Source organism: Rattus rattus, chromosome 12, assembly GCF_011064425.1.
Source record: "Rattus rattus isolate New Zealand chromosome 12, Rrattus_CSIRO_v1, whole genome shotgun sequence".
Classification (NCBI taxonomy): domain Eukaryota; kingdom Metazoa; phylum Chordata; class Mammalia; order Rodentia; family Muridae; genus Rattus; species Rattus rattus.
The window spans coordinates 50,767,589-50,783,409 of NC_046165.1; the positions used below are offsets into that span (position 1 = coordinate 50,767,589).

Sequence of the window (15,821 nt, forward strand, 5' to 3'; positions counted from 1 at the left end):
TAAAAGTAATATAACCGGGAGATTTAGCATCTACCAAGGAGTAGTCAAGTGCTTGCCTGGCACAGGAGGCCATAAATCCTATCCTCAAGGTCACCCATGCAAACACACTTAAAATGTGTTCTGTTCTCCATGGGAAGTACGGTACTGTACAAGACTCTACCTTGACGATAATTTAGAGATTTCAGGTGTTAAAGGGGGCTGTTAAGTAACCAGTCCACAGAGCAAATACAAAGGTACAAATGTGCATGTGAAAGAAGTAACAGTATGCAGCAGAGTAGCTCTGTGAAGAGCAGCCGTCCAAAGCTTTAGAATATGTGCTGCCATGTCTGTTGTATGATCTATAAATTGGCCCCTTAGACAGACTGATAAAATGAATACCTCCAACTGTTACTTCAAAAAAAAAAACATTACTCCAAATTACATTGGGAAACTTTTATTAACTTAAACTGGTATTCTTAATTTTGCCCAAGTTCTTAATAAGTGCTTTTTTAAATCAATCTGCAGGTGTTTTTACCACCACAGAATCATGACGACTTGCAGTTATCATTGTCCTGTAATGATTAAAACAATGGTCAAATAATCAGCAAGGTACTTCTCTAAAATACTTAAAAGATATTCTGAGGAGTGCTTCCAAGTTCTAAGTATAATGATTGATACATTTAAGAGCCATTTGATGCTGAAGATAAATATTTCTTATATAAAACATTGCTATAACACGCCATTGTCCTAATGAGGCTGTTATTAGATATATTTTCATACTAAAGAATAAAGCTTTCTCTTTGTAGTAATTTTATTTATAGGACTCTTATCAATGAAGAACTTTGTATCCAACCCCAGAAAACAGGCATACTCCAAGTGACGTTCTGCAGAGGAAGCAAGAAAGATGGCTGCAAGAAAGGAGACCACTGTAAGTGTACATCAGACATTCTTTATATAAACAGTCCAGTCTGAGCAGCAGAGTCAAATGCAGAGCGAATGCTTTCAAAGGTATGTGCTATGTGGTGATTACATTCTCCACACATTTAAAAGAAAGGGACACTAGGAGAGACCACAGTATAATAAAGAATTACAGCACATTAATACCCGAAGCCATTCACCAAGGTCTTGCTCATATTGGCAACTGAAACTTCACATCCACGTGGGCTTCTTTGGCTAAGGTCACGATTTCAGAGAGCTTTACAACCTGAAAGAGAAAGCAGGGCATATTCGTATGTCCATTAAAAGGTGAACCATTATAAACCAAGGCAAAAGAAGCAGAATCCTTTCCATTTAAAACACTGGGGCTATTCTGATTGCCACAAGTCACACTATAGTCTAGTAAGAACTGACACTTGCAAGACTGTAAAGTTTGACACTCTTCATAACCTATAGCTCAACTAAATATGTTCTGATAAAGATAAAGAACTAGGTATGTCTTACCTAAATTTTACCTTGAAGACACAAACAATGAGTATCCTTGCAAGACACCCCACAATTCAAAGCATAACTAAATAAAACCTACCTTAAAAAGTTTACAAACTTAACGTATTGGGGTAGGAGTTTAGATATAAGAAATGCTGGTGTATTTTTGTGAAGTAACAATAACCAACAAAAACTCCAATGCTCTGTATATGAAAATATGTTTCCATACAAAGTGCCATACAAACCAGACACTTCTAAAATGAAAATTCTGCTTCTCTCCAAGGAGAATAGTTACAAAGATTTAAAAAAAAAAAAAAAAAAGTTTGAGGTTAGAGGTACAGGACTTTAAAGGAGTGAATTTAGAGTGTTGGGTTAGAGGTAGAGGACTTTAAAGGAGTGAAATTAGATAGCCTATTTCTTCATCTATACACATGGAAATTTTACCACCAGGAGAATCCTTAGTGGGTCTGGGGTGGGAGGAAGCATTGTCAAACAGTCAATACCGCAGACTGAACTTCCAGTTTAGGAAAATAGAGGACAGAAGACCGTGCTGAACAGATGACACCCAGGGTTGCAATCGTTAAACCCAGATTGGGACGCTACTGGACCATAACAGAGTATTTGTCAAACAAACTCCAGAGGGGGAGCATTTCAAAACAGGAGCACTCTAGATTAAAATGTACAGCTGCGTATTACAACTGCAATGCAAAAACAGTCTGACCCCAAGTCTAACAAAGAACCTAGATGGTACAAAATAATTGTTCAACTTTCACAATCAGAACACCAGTATTTCGCTTAAATAATAGTAATTCCTTTACATCATCATAGTAACTCACCCTCATATACATGGCTGAGAAGTATATGATGATGCATGAGGATTTACTTGCTAATAATAAATGAGAGGAAAATATAGATTAGACCAGCCTGGGTGTAAATTGACCATTATTTAAGATGGATTTATAAGAGGTTCTGAAAAAGAATTTTTAAATTCTCACTGCCTCCAAACTCTTCTGCACTGCCGATTTGAATATTCCTTCTGTTAGTTGTTTTCTTTTAATAATTTTCCATGTGCTGATTAGTCATCTGGATCCTTGAATAGAAATTCCTGTTTTTCCTTGTTGTATGAGGCTGAGTACAATTTTCACCCCCCACTGCAAACCCCATCACGACAGTATGTATCTATTGCTGTCACTCCCCAGAATTAAGCCTGCTTTCCTGAAGCACTAATATCACTATACTTGGCTGGCTCATTTAGAGTCTAAAGGTTTACAGACCTCTGCACACTACAACCATGTCCACAGAGCGTGAGTGCCCACTTACCATTTTAGCAGCTTCATCCAAATCATCGCAAGCAAGAATTTTAAGACCACTGTCTGCAATTAGTGCCTTAGCATCATCAACTCGTGTACCTAGAAATGATTGTGAAAATATAAGCAAATGACTTAAAAATAGATACAAAGCATTTAAAATCTTTTTCTCACTATAAGAATATCAGCACAAGAATTTCTACTACTTAATACAAATACTTAATTTAAAAAAATAGTCTAAGAAATTGGAACTACCTCCTGAATTTTTGTTTTTGCTCTACCATATCCATGGTAATAAAAGCAAAGTCAGAATCTCAAATAATCACAATAAAAATCACATCACATTACACAAAGTAGAACTTCAAGCATTTTGTCCAATATAGTAAATTCTTAAAAAAACACTGTGAAGCCAAGGGTGGTAACCCACACCTTAATCCCAGGCAGGGACAAGAGGATGTCAGTGGGTTTGAGACTAGCCTGACGTACATGAGTTCCAAGGCAGCCAGGGCTCGTACACAGAGAAACCCTATCTTGAAAAACAAAACCAACAACAAAATCACACTGTGAGGAGAAATGTCCCCAGAGGCTCATGTATTTGACATTTGGTCCCAGTTGCTGGCACTGTCTGAGGAAGTTACAGAACCTCTCTATCTAAAGGATAGAGAGCCTTGCTGGGGGAATTGCATCCATCACTAGAGACAGGCTATGACTATTCATAGCCTCAGCTCCCTTTTCTCTGTGTGGCTGAGATGTGAGCACCAGCTCCCTGCTCCTCCCCAGTGCCTTTTCCACTGCTAAACAAACTACTCCTTCAGGGCCTTTCATCAGGGTGTTTTATCACAGCCACAGGAAAATAACATTCTTTTAAAGTTTTGTGTTTAATGCTTTCATTGAAATGTTTAAATTAACTTTGCACTTACGACTGCATCATTTAAACAATTAGAAAGAACTAGCATCATTGACACTCACCTTGTAACCGTACCACAACAGGGATTCTAATTTCTAGATCTTTTACTGCCATGACTATTCCTTGTGCAATAACATCACATCTCATGATTCCTCCAAAGATGTTGACCAGAATAGCCTGCACCTATCAATAAAGTATTAAAGAAATAAGAATTTATCCTCTTCTCCCAAAAACAGTGGAATATAAAATCAATTCCTTGTAAACAATTTCAGATAAAACCATTACTTCCTTTTCTACCGCCCAGTCCACTAGCATCAGGACTTACAACCACTAATTTCAATACCTGGCTTGCATTTGTTTTCTACTATATCCCACACAACAAAAACCATGTGAGTCAGTCTTCTTCCTACTGACCAACACAACCATCTCAGGCCAGGTACCATCCCAGCAGGTATCCCCATCAGCATTCACCCCCTACTATTCTATTCACTTCACCCTATCAACACAACCAATTTGACCCAAACCCTGGTCAAACACCTCACAACTGTGTCTCCCCTGGCCACAGCCCCTTTAACTATCACAGCTCAATCCCTAACAAGATGGCCCTACCTATACTCCAATGGTCTTCCGGTAGCTCCTTCTTTCTCTTTAAACTGTCTGCACTGGACATCAACCCACTCCTGATATCATCTTACCTCTGCCAGTTTTCTCTCTCTCTTTCAGTGGCTTTTTTAGGAAACTAAGGAGACAGGTTCTAGTTTCCTCATCTCCCCAGTTCCTATGCTGAGGACTTTCAAATATGTCCCCAGTCTCTCTAAGAAGTAAAGCATCCTGGGGCTGGACAGCAGCTGAGTGCCTGCCCCTCTTACAGAGAGCCAGAGTTCAGTTTGCAGCTCCCCCATTCACTGGCTCACAAAACATCAGTAACTCCAGTTTCAGGAGAGCCTCTTCTGGCTTCTCTAGGCACCCATATGCACACACACACACACACACACACACACACACACACACACACACACACACACACACACAGAATGAACAGAGAAGAATGTTTGTAAAGGGATGTTTACAGCCAACTGTTTATGAAGTAGTCAACACAGCTCAAGCTCAGCACATCAATTCCAAAACCCTTAACCACTGTCTCTACAACAGGAACCAACACCTACTGTGCTGCATTTGAGCTGAATTTGTAGTATTAAAAACATAATAATGCGTGTAGTAAATAACTCTAAAGGATTCCAAGGGAAAGACAGTACAAATCTTTTTAAATTCTAAACAGGAAGGAGTACTTTTCCATTTTTTAGTATCTTCTATCATTTCCTTTTTCTAAAGTCTAATGCCAAAATAACTAAATACTGCCACAACATCAGTAATATTTATTAATGAACTACATATTCTTGGGTATATATATTTTTACAATTCCAGGCTTTTGAAATCAAATGATATCACCAAGTCCATTTCTCTGGTGAATAACTGCCATGCAGGTTTACCATAGTCATTAATAGTATATCTAATTTAATCAAATTTCTTCAGTTTGCTAAACTTCAACACTAATTCTGTCAAAGATTCTCTAACTTGTTTTCACAATTCTTCTTTTCAAACTACTGCAGCACTCTGAATTTTAATGTTGAACTAGCACAATGGCATCTATCAATTAATCAAGCTACTTCTCACAACTCAAATCCTACCACAGAAGCCCCAGCCTTACCCTTTTATCTGAAGTGATCAGTTTAAATGCTTCTGTTACTTGACGGACTGTGGCGCCTCCACCAACATCAAGGAAGTTGGCTGGAGTCCCTCCGTGTAGCTTTATTATATCCATTGTGGCCATAGCCAAGCCAGCACCATTTACTATCAAAAGGGAAAAGATGATTTGTGTAAGGAACAAAGAAAATATATTAAGTCGCACAAAGCCAACGTGACATGAAAATACACGGGGTACCTAGACATCCTATGTTCCCGTCGAGGCCAATATAGTTAATATCTGCATCAGCTGCGTCTTTGTCCCTCTCGTCCTCCTGGCTCCAGTCCTGAAGAGCAAAGATCTTCTTCTGGCGATAGGCTGAATTTGAATCAAAATTGATCTTTGCATCCATGCACAACACTTAGAGGGGAAAAGGAAGAAAATATCTAAATTTTATGACAGGTACAATGAACTATCCAATAAAGCCATGGTTTCCTAAAGAGTAAAAAGCACGTTTTAATTTGTTATCTATTCAAAGTATTCAATTTATGTTTACAATGAATTCAAACTGTTAGGAATTTAAAATACCCTAAAGTTACTTTTTCTGCATCCATCCTGGCACACACACACACACACACACACACACACACACACACACACACACACACACACACACACACACACAAAAGGAAGGAAGGAAGGAAGGAGAGGGGAGGGAGGGGGAGGAGGAAGGAGAAAGGAAAGGAGGAAGAGGAGGAAGGAAGGAAGGAAGGAAGGAAGGAAGGAAGGAAGGAAGGAAGGAAGGAAGGAAGGAAGAGAGAGAGAGAAAAAAAGTTCCTCAAAGGCATTACACACTTTTTTAAGCGTTCCAAGAATGGACTGGCCATGTTCTTGGCTGAAGTCCTCTCTCGTGGGCCCCTGACACTACTCCTTACACTCAAGGAACTATCTTCTGGTAAATCTTAAACCCACTGGGTTGTTTGAGACAGAGTCTATTATGAATCTGACTCCTCTTTCTCCTTCAGTCCAAGGAATTACACGCATGTGCCTGTAGTAGGAATGGTGGGGCCCTCACAGCTGCAAAAGCATCTCCTATAGGAAGGAGGACCTAATTAAGGACTGCCTGAGAGACCAAGGATTGCTGATGTAGACAATGCCAACCAATCAGGAACTGCTGTTTAGGAGAGATGCTTTCTTGGGGCGCAGATGGAGGGTATTAAAGGAGCTTGCAGCAGAGTTCAGATGAGTTTGCTGCTGCTCGCCTGCTCCTGGAGTCTCTGTCATCGACTCTGTGCCACCTCCCCTCTAATCTCCAAGGGCAGGTAGGGTCAGGCAGAGAGTAGTCCAGGGCACAGGCCGCTTGTGCCACCACAGCCAGCACAAAGCAGCTCGTATGGGTTGCTTCTCCCCTTCACTAATCTTCAGTTATCCCTTCTTCAGTACAGACTGTGAGCATGGAAGCACAAGTCTGGCCCAGGATTCAGAAGCTGAGATTCTCAACTTAGGAGAATTGTTGGGAAAGTTAAAACTCAAGATCATGGGAAGTGCAGGTCTGAACTTGGTTTGAGCTGAGTAATACCTTGACAGGCTCCAAAAGAGTAAACACAGGGTCTTCCCTATGCATCCATACATAGCCTCTGTGGCAGAAAGCCCTGCACAGATTGATCTCCAAAGCACCAGAGATTAGGCTAGAATCTGCAGGTCTAAGATGTCAGATCAGAGTTCTGGAAGAAAGTGGACTTCAGTCATAGAAATCCTTGCTAGCTGTGAAGGACGACTGCCTTTCCTGGTTGGAACTACTGAGACTCCAGCCCTCACTCCCACCAGTGGAGACTGACGTAATCCACAGAGAGCCTTCTGTGATGGGAGGCACACCTTTCCTTTCCAAACTAGAATGTTGCAGTGTGGTGATTTAGACAAAAACGATCCCCGCAGGCCCACAGGGGCTGGCGTGGTGAGGAGGTGTGGCTGTGGAGGAGGAAGTGGGCCTCAGCTTCTCCCTGCAGCCTGCCCATCTGATGCAGAGCTCTCTGCTCCTTCTGCAGCACCCGTCTGCCTGTGTGCCACCATGCCTCCTACCATTACAATAATGGACCAAACCTCTGAGCTACCGAACAAATAAAGTTCCATAGATATGAGAAAAAGTTGTAAAAACAAGGTTTTGAGAAATACATCTGGTAGTCGGGATGTCCAGTGATATGAAATAAGTTTTGGTGATCAAGATTCTGACTAAGCTAATTAAGACAAAACAATAACTGTTCTCAAAAAGACCCCCTACCCCCTCCCTGTGGTAAATTCCGAGAACAATCACAAGATGTCATCCTGGCCCTGCCCAACTACCCAGTTCACCCCCACCCTCTAAGGGACGTGCCAACTTATCCTTTCCCAGTGATTCTCCAAGGCCAGGTGTAGGGCTGGATGAGGAAAGTGACTAACTAAGCCAAGAACAGTCCCTTGAGCAGGCCAGCCAATATCTGACCAGATTCTTTGTCCTGTGTACCACCAATGAGAATGGGCCAGCTAACCCTGTTGCTGAAGTCACAAATAAAAGTTGTGTGCTTTTTGGGTTCGGGGTTGCCTCTCCCTGCATGGTGGATGAGCAACCCCATGTGCATGGAATAAAAACCTTACACCCTCATGCTACTGAAGGGGTCACTTTGTCAATCTGTGCTCTGTGGGTTTCACTCCTGAGGTAAGGCCACTATGGGGTCTTACAACACAATAAGTCAGCCCTAATTAAATGTTTTCCTTTATAAAAGTTGCTGTGATCATGGTGTCTCTTTACAGCAATAGAAATAATACTCCGTGGTGTTTGAACTGTAACTCTGAAAAAGACTTTTGCTTTTGCTTTCTCTAAACCTAATACTCAGTATTTTCTCTACTGTTACTTTTCATAACCCAAGAAGCCTAGAACATACACTTTCCTTACCATTTACTTTAACCCTTTTGTTTCTTGTGCCCATTTCTTGTTCAATTTGCGACTTGAGTGTTTCCTTAGCCCTGAAATAAGAAACTTAGGACTGGAGAGATGATTCAGCATTCCCAGCTCCCACATAGTAGCTGACGACTACAGTCTCGGGGAATCTGCCTCCCTCTGCTGGCAGCCCCAGGCACTGCATTCAAGCATGCATGTGCAGAGGCGGAGATTAACCTAGTAAATGATTGACGGATCCATCATGTTAAATTAATGATAATAAGGAAAAATATGACAATTCTTACTTTTCATTTTCTATGTGAATTCCATACTGATGCACTTTTGCTGCATAATCCCTAGATATTCAAATTTACATCATTTATAAAAAGTGTTTATGACTTCTGATAACTCTTCCTCACTGTGAGCACTACATACTGGATGTGACTGCTGATAAAAACTAAACAGAAGGAGCTGAAAGGAAACCTAAGTACAAAGTACTGTGCCTACAGAAACTGGTGATTGACCACGTAGTGGTGAGTTTTGGCTACACTGCTCCGGGGGTCAGGTGGAGTGCTTCCGGCCATCTACCCAAGAGCTCCTTGGATGTGTGAATGAAAAGCACACGCACATTAGCTTATTTTTGAACTGCCTTGGTTAACTCAAAGGCTAGGTACTCCTAAACCTTCCCCTGCTACCCCAGGCCCATCCTTACATGGTTTGTTGGCTCTCTCTCCTGGAGCTCTCTCCACGTCCATCTCCCACCACATCCAGGTGATCCTCCCTCTGGCCCTTGCAACTCGAAGGGTCCTGCCCTGTTTCCCTTTGCCCATGCAATGAGCACTGGCATCTTTATTGATAGATCAAAAACCAATTGGGGACAAGGACCTTTAACATTTGGACATGCAGATTCTCAAAGCATTAGAACCAATCTCCAACAGACCCTAACTGGCTAGAGTTCTCCAAGCTTGAGTTTACTGCTGCTGTAAATGTGCTGAGACACTGAAACCGTGAGACACTTGGGTCTATAAATATCTTACTACTTTCAAAATAAGGCACAACAAAAGACTTGAAATCCATACGACATAATTTCTAAAGCTATGAAAAAACTGTCCATTCTGTGAGAAACAATACAAGTGGCACTGACTGAAACAATCCCAATTCTGCCTCGAATTTGTGATGCGGCTCTCTATGTAATGACAGCTACAAAATTCCAGAGTCACAGACCTCCAGCTCCTAGGCTTCACTACATTTGGTTTTGGGGTTCCAGACGTATCCTTAGGCACTTTATTATTGACTAGAATATTTAGAATATCTCAGTGTCATAGTTTAACTTCACTTCACTGCAGAAATTCCTGATTCTGAATTAGACAACATGACTGAGAATAATCTACTATGGGGGAAAAACACTTTTTGGGATTCATCTAACACTTTCTCCTAGCAATGAGTATATTATTTACCAGAAACTTCTGGGAGTAAACATCTGAACTTGTCACAGGTGTGCCTAGATGTCCAAGTGAGATGGCTATATCCTCTCTGATACACCAGAGTTGAGAGCTAAGGTCAAAACATCAAAGGTTCACTATTATCATGATCTCTGGCCCATTTTTCTTTTCATACTCACTTCTCCCCAGAGGGTGAATAACAAATTATCTGCCTGACAACTGCAGGTATTATAAACACATCATCTCTCCAAGTGAGCTGCCCAAGGGAACAAGTTATCTGCTAATCCAAGGCAAATTCTGTCCTACTGACGTTTAGCATTTGAGTGGACACATTATCTAATCTGTAATTGAGTTGTCAGATCCAATTTGACTAAAACTCTGGCAGGGAAGGGAAGTAATCACTAAAGGGTCTTTAGGAGATCCTAATGACAATAATGATCAGCAATTTAAGCTAATCTGATCACTTCTTTTAAAGCAAGGGACTTGCTATGGAGTCTTGCTTGACCTGGAACTCAGCATGTAAGCCAAACTCATCAAGTTCTGCCTGCCTATGACTTCCAAGTGCTAAGATTAAAGGAAGGGTCCACTATCCAGCACTATATATTTTTTGTTATTTTGTTTTTAGACATTGTTTTCCCATTACTAAAAAAATGTCTCTTAAGTCTCCATCTTTCAATTACTCAAACAACTACACAGTATACTTAAGAGACGTACTTCATCATACATGGTAGATATTTCCTACAAAACTACACAAAACAGTAGTTCTAGATTTAGTTACCAAAATTACTTTTAAAGAGTGCTATGGAAATGTCTCCAAATTTATACTATATGTTTTATGACAACAGTTTTCCAGTTTACAAAGAAATGAATACATTTTAATGAATATGTGCCTCCTAAAGGAAATCTGTCAATCTGTAAAGTTAAAATATACCTTACATTGGTGTAATGTTACCAGTGGAAATAAGTAAATACATCACTGTAAAATAAAAAGAAATTAAAAATATCATCAGATCCTACTACAAAAGTCTATATTCAACAAAACTGGAAAATCTGGAGGAAATGGATAATTTTCTAGACAGATACCAGGTACCAAAGTTAAATCAGGAACAAATAAATCATCTAAACAACCCCATAACTCCTAAAGAAATAGAAGCGGTCATTAAAGGTCTCCCAATCAAAAGAGCCCAGGTCCAGATGGGTTCAGTGCAGAATTCTATCAGACCTTCATAGAAGACCTCATACCAATACTATCCAAACTATTCCACAAAATTGAAACAGACGGAGCACTACCAAATTCCTTCTATGAAGCCACAATTACTCTTATACCAAAATCACACAAAGACCCAACAAAGAAAAAGAACTTCAGACAAATTTCCCTTATAAATATCGACGCAAAAATACTCAATAAAATTCTGGCAAACTGAATCCAAGAACACATCAAAACAATCATCCATCATGATCAAGAGGGCTTCATCCCAGAGATGCAGGGATGGTTTAATATACGAAAATCCATCAATGTAATCCACTATAAACAAATTCAAAGATAAGAACCACATGGTCATTTCATTAGATGCTGAGAAAGCATTTGAAAAAATTCAACACCCCTTCATGATAAAAGTCCTGGAAAGATCAGGAATTCAAGGTCCATATCTATACACAGTAAAAGACATATACAGCAAACCAGTAGCTAACATCAAACTAAATGGAGAGAAACTTGAAGCAATCCCACTAAAATCAGGGACTAGACTCCCTGATTTTAATACTTATTCAATACAGTACTCAGAGTCCTAGCCAGAGCAATCAGACAGCGAAAGGAGGTCAAAGGGATACAAATTGGAAGGGAAGAAATCAAAATATAACTATTTGCAGATGATATGATAGTATACTTAAGCAACCCCAAAAGTTCCATCAGAGAACTACTTAACCTGATAAAGAACTTAAGCAAAGTATCGGGGTATAAAATTAACTCTAACAAATCAGTGGCCTTCCTCTACTCAAAGGATAAACAGGCTGAGAAAGAAATTAAGGAAATGACACCTTCACAATAGTCCCAAATAACATAAAATATCTTGGTGTGACTTTAACCAAGCAAGTGAAAGATCTTCAAATCTCTGAAGAAAGAAATTGAGGAAGATCTCAGAAGATGAAAAGATCTTCCATGCTCATGCATTGGCTGGATTAATATAGTAAAAATGGCCATTTTGCCAGAAGCAATCTACAGATTCAATGCAATCCCCGTCAAAATTCCTACTCAATTCTTTATAGAGATAGAAAGAGGAATTTGCAAATTCATTTGGAATAACAAAAAACCCAGGATAGCTAAACTATACTCAACAATAAAAGAATGTGTGGGGGAAATCACCATCCCTGACTTCAAGCAGTATTACAGAGCAATAGTCATAAAAAACTGTATGGTATTGATACAGAATCAGACAGGTAGATAAGTGGAACAGAATTGAAGGCCCAGAAATGAACCCTCACACCTATAGCCACTTGATCTTTGACAAAGGAGCTAAAACCATCCAATGGAAGAAAGATAGCATTTTCAACAAATGGTGCTGGTTCAACTGGAGGTCAGCATGTAGAAGAATGCAAATTGATCCATTCTTATCACCCTGTACAAAGCTTAAGTCCAAGTGGATCAAGGACCTCCACATCAAACCAGATACACTCAAACTAATAGAAGAAAGAGTGGGGAAGAGTCTCAAACATGTGGGCACTGGGGAAAATTTCCTGAACAAAACACCAATGGCTTATGCTCTAAGATCAAGAATCGACAAATGGGATTTCATAAAACTGCAAAGCTTTTGTAAAGCAAAAGACACTGTCATTAGGACAAAACGACAAACCCACAGATTGGGAAAAGATCTTTACCAATCCTACAACTGATAGAGGGCTAATATCCAAAATATACAAAAAACTCAAGAAGTTAGACTCCAGAGAGCCAAATCACCCTATTAAAAAATGGGGTACAGAGCTAAACAAAACATTCTCAGCTGGGGAATATCGAATGGCCAAAGCACCTAAAGAAATGCTCAACATCCTTAGTCATCAGGGAAATGTAAATCAAAACAACCCTGAGATTCCACCTCACACCTGTCAGAATGGCTAAAATCAAAAACTCAGGTGACAGCAGATGCTGGCGAGGATGTGGAGAAAGAGGAACACTCCTCTATTGTTGGTGGGATTGCAGACTGGTACAACCATTCTGGAAATCAGTCTGGAGGTTCCTCAGAAAATTGGACATTGCACTACCTGAGGACTCAGTTATACCTCTCTTGTGCATATACCCAAAAGATGCCCCAACATATAAAAAAGACACATGCTCCACTATGTTCATAGCAGCCTTATTTATAATAGCCAGAAGCTGGAAAGAACCCAGATGCCCTTTAACAGAGAAATGGATACAAAAAAATGTGATACATCTACACAATGGTGTACTACTTGACTATCAAAACCAATTATCTCAAGAAATGCATAGACAAATGGAATGATCTAGAAAATATACTGATTGAGGTTACCCAATCACAGAATTGTATGAAATCACACATGGTATGAAATCACCAAAAGTGGATATTGGCACAAAAGCTCAAATTACCTAAGATGCAATCTACATACCACAGGAAGCTCCAGAAGAAGGATGACCAAAATGCAGATGCTCCCACTCCTTCTTAAAAGGGGGAAAAATATTCATAGGAGGGGATATGGAAGCAAAGTTTAGAGCAGAGACTGCAAAACAGCCATTCAGAGCCTGCCCCTCATGTGGCCCATATATATACAGCCACCAAAACTAGGTAAGATTGATGAAGCTAAAAAAATGCATGCAGAAAGGGACTGGATATAGATCTCTCCTGAGAGACACACCCAGAAGATGTCCAATACAGAGGTCAATGCTAGCAGCAAACCACCGAACTGAGAACAGAACCCCCTTGGGGGGAATTAGAGGAAGGATTGAAAGAGTTAAAGGAGCTTGAACCCCAAAAAAACAACAATGCCAACCAACCAGAGCTTCCAGGGACTAAACCACTACCAAAAGACTATACAGGGACTGACCCTGGGCTCCAACTGCATATGTATCAGAGAATAAACTTGTTGGGGCACCAGTGGAAGGGAAAGCCATTGGACTTGCCAAGGTTGGACAGCAGTGCAGGGGAATATGGGGGGGGGGCAGTAAGGGGGATGTATAGGGGGAATACCTGTATCGGGGAGGGGGAGGGGAGAGAATGGGGGCTTATGGACAGGAAACCAGGAAGGGGAATAACCTTTGAAATGTAAGTAAAGAAATATATAATAAAAAATTTTTTAAAAAATGTAGATCTGGTAACAAAGCCTAAATGTAAACTACTCTGTCAAACAAAGCCTTCCCTTTTCCATTTACACTATGCTTACAACCTTCTGCTCAGCAGACAACCACAGCTATCTAAGGTTTACCCCTACTTCTCTCTCCTGCTCCCAGTACAGCAATATCCATTCCCAAGCAGAAATGCACCTGCTATGCAACAGTGTTATAATTGAGAGCTCAAGCTATATGACCACTGCTTTGGGTGTGACAGCACATCTCTACAACTAGTCACACGTCCTCAGGCAAACCTGATAGTGTGACACAGTTTCATAATCTATAAAACTCACAGAACTACTGTCTATATTAAAAGAATTATAGAGGTCCACAATTGTACTTACAACAGAACCTGGCATTGATATGTTCTTGTTAATGAAAACTACGTATTTTTTTTAAAAAAATTGTAACTATACAAATCTAAGTACACTTAGAATATATGTTAGTGAGGTCAAAACTCAAAACTGTTTAATAACAAAAAGAAATAAAACAAAAAAGGCAAACTGAAATGCACAAAAGGCTTTTTTAACTAAGAAAAATAAAAACAATAGATAGAATTAAAATCTACAATAAACTCCTGAGTCTCGCTCGATCTAGTAAAAACGGCGGCAATGATCTCATGCAAAATAGCAACACTGGCTAGAGGGACAGCTCCATGACTAAGAGTGTTTGCTGCACAAGCATAAAGCCTGAGTCACAGTGTTTAAAGGTTTGGATATAGTTTGAAAGCATCCGCCTATCCTTTAGAGGTTCACCCTGTACTTGGAGGTGGTAGGACTTTAATTTAACAGGAAAGACTACTGCAACCAACTCCTTAGAGAGTGCTGATCTCTGAACAGATCTACATGGTTCTTTTGGGTATGTTGGCTAGTTTATATGAGAGCAAGTTGTAACAAACAGGACAAGCCTACACTCTGGATCTTCTTGGTTTCCTGTCCTCATGGTATAACTTGTCAATGTGTTCCCATCACTGTAAAACCATCACCAAGAGAAGCTTTTCATCAGGGCCAAACAGCTGGCCCTCACCCAAACTGTGAACCACATAATCCTTTCGTCTTCATTTCAATTACCTACAGCGGATTAGATTGCAGAGGACCTCATCATTGAAAGTTCATATTCTGACCAATGCACATTCCTATTCCTCACACCTTAAGCCCTTCTAACTCTTGAGTTAAACATTTTGAATTTCTTACCTAAGTGAAATCACAGTGTTCTCTTTCTATGTGTGACTTTTTCACATACTATAGTGTACTCTGCACAAAAAAAAAAAAAAAAAATCTGATGGGTCAGTGTACTAAAGATCAACAGAAAAGCAACATTACATTTAACAATATTACAAAAAGTGAATACTTTTAAAAGGAGGCAATAAATCATTGTTAACTCTAAAAACTTAAAACTCTTTAAATGAAATTAAAAAAAAAAAGGCATGCACATTCATAGTAACTGATCCTGAGGTAGGGGAAAATAATCTCATCATGAAAATAAAAGAAGTAAAAAAGAGGTCTGAAAGAAGTAAAAACGAGGTCTAACTGAAAACTTTAATTTGTTCAAGACAAGCAAAATTAAACTAATAATTTAATTAAGAAAATACTAACCTCGAATGCCAGAAAAGAAGTTAGCATCCTTAATAAACAAAGAGCCTATATACCTGAGAGATCACCAGGAAAGGTTATTAAGTGAACAACGAAAAACGCAAAATGCATGTAGTTTGCAATCTTCAATTAAGTAATTAATTAAGAACATGTTTTCTGGCCCTCTCGAAGAGCTCATAAGCAACACCCCACGAGCAAACTTAAGCCTCAGGACCACAGGTAAGACCACCTTTTCTAC

At 39.8% G+C, this 15,821-nt stretch overlaps 1 protein-coding gene across 1 annotated transcript in view; it reads right to left on the minus strand.

Moving 5' to 3' along the window:
* Positions 1-417: 417 nt before the first annotated feature.
* Sucla2 (succinate-CoA ligase ADP-forming subunit beta) overlaps positions 418-15,821 on the minus strand; it is a 47,276-nt gene continuing 31,872 nt past the window's right edge. Inside the window, exons 7-11 of the mRNA XM_032917516.1 lie at positions 5,558-5,719; positions 5,324-5,466; positions 3,678-3,798; positions 2,722-2,810; positions 418-1,183 (exon numbers count right to left, since the gene is read on the minus strand). Coding sequence (XP_032773407.1) covers positions 1,109-1,183; positions 2,722-2,810; positions 3,678-3,798; positions 5,324-5,466; positions 5,558-5,719 — 590 coding nt within the window. The 3' untranslated portion in view covers positions 418-1,108. The remainder of the gene's footprint in view (positions 1,184-2,721; positions 2,811-3,677; positions 3,799-5,323; positions 5,467-5,557; positions 5,720-15,821) is intronic.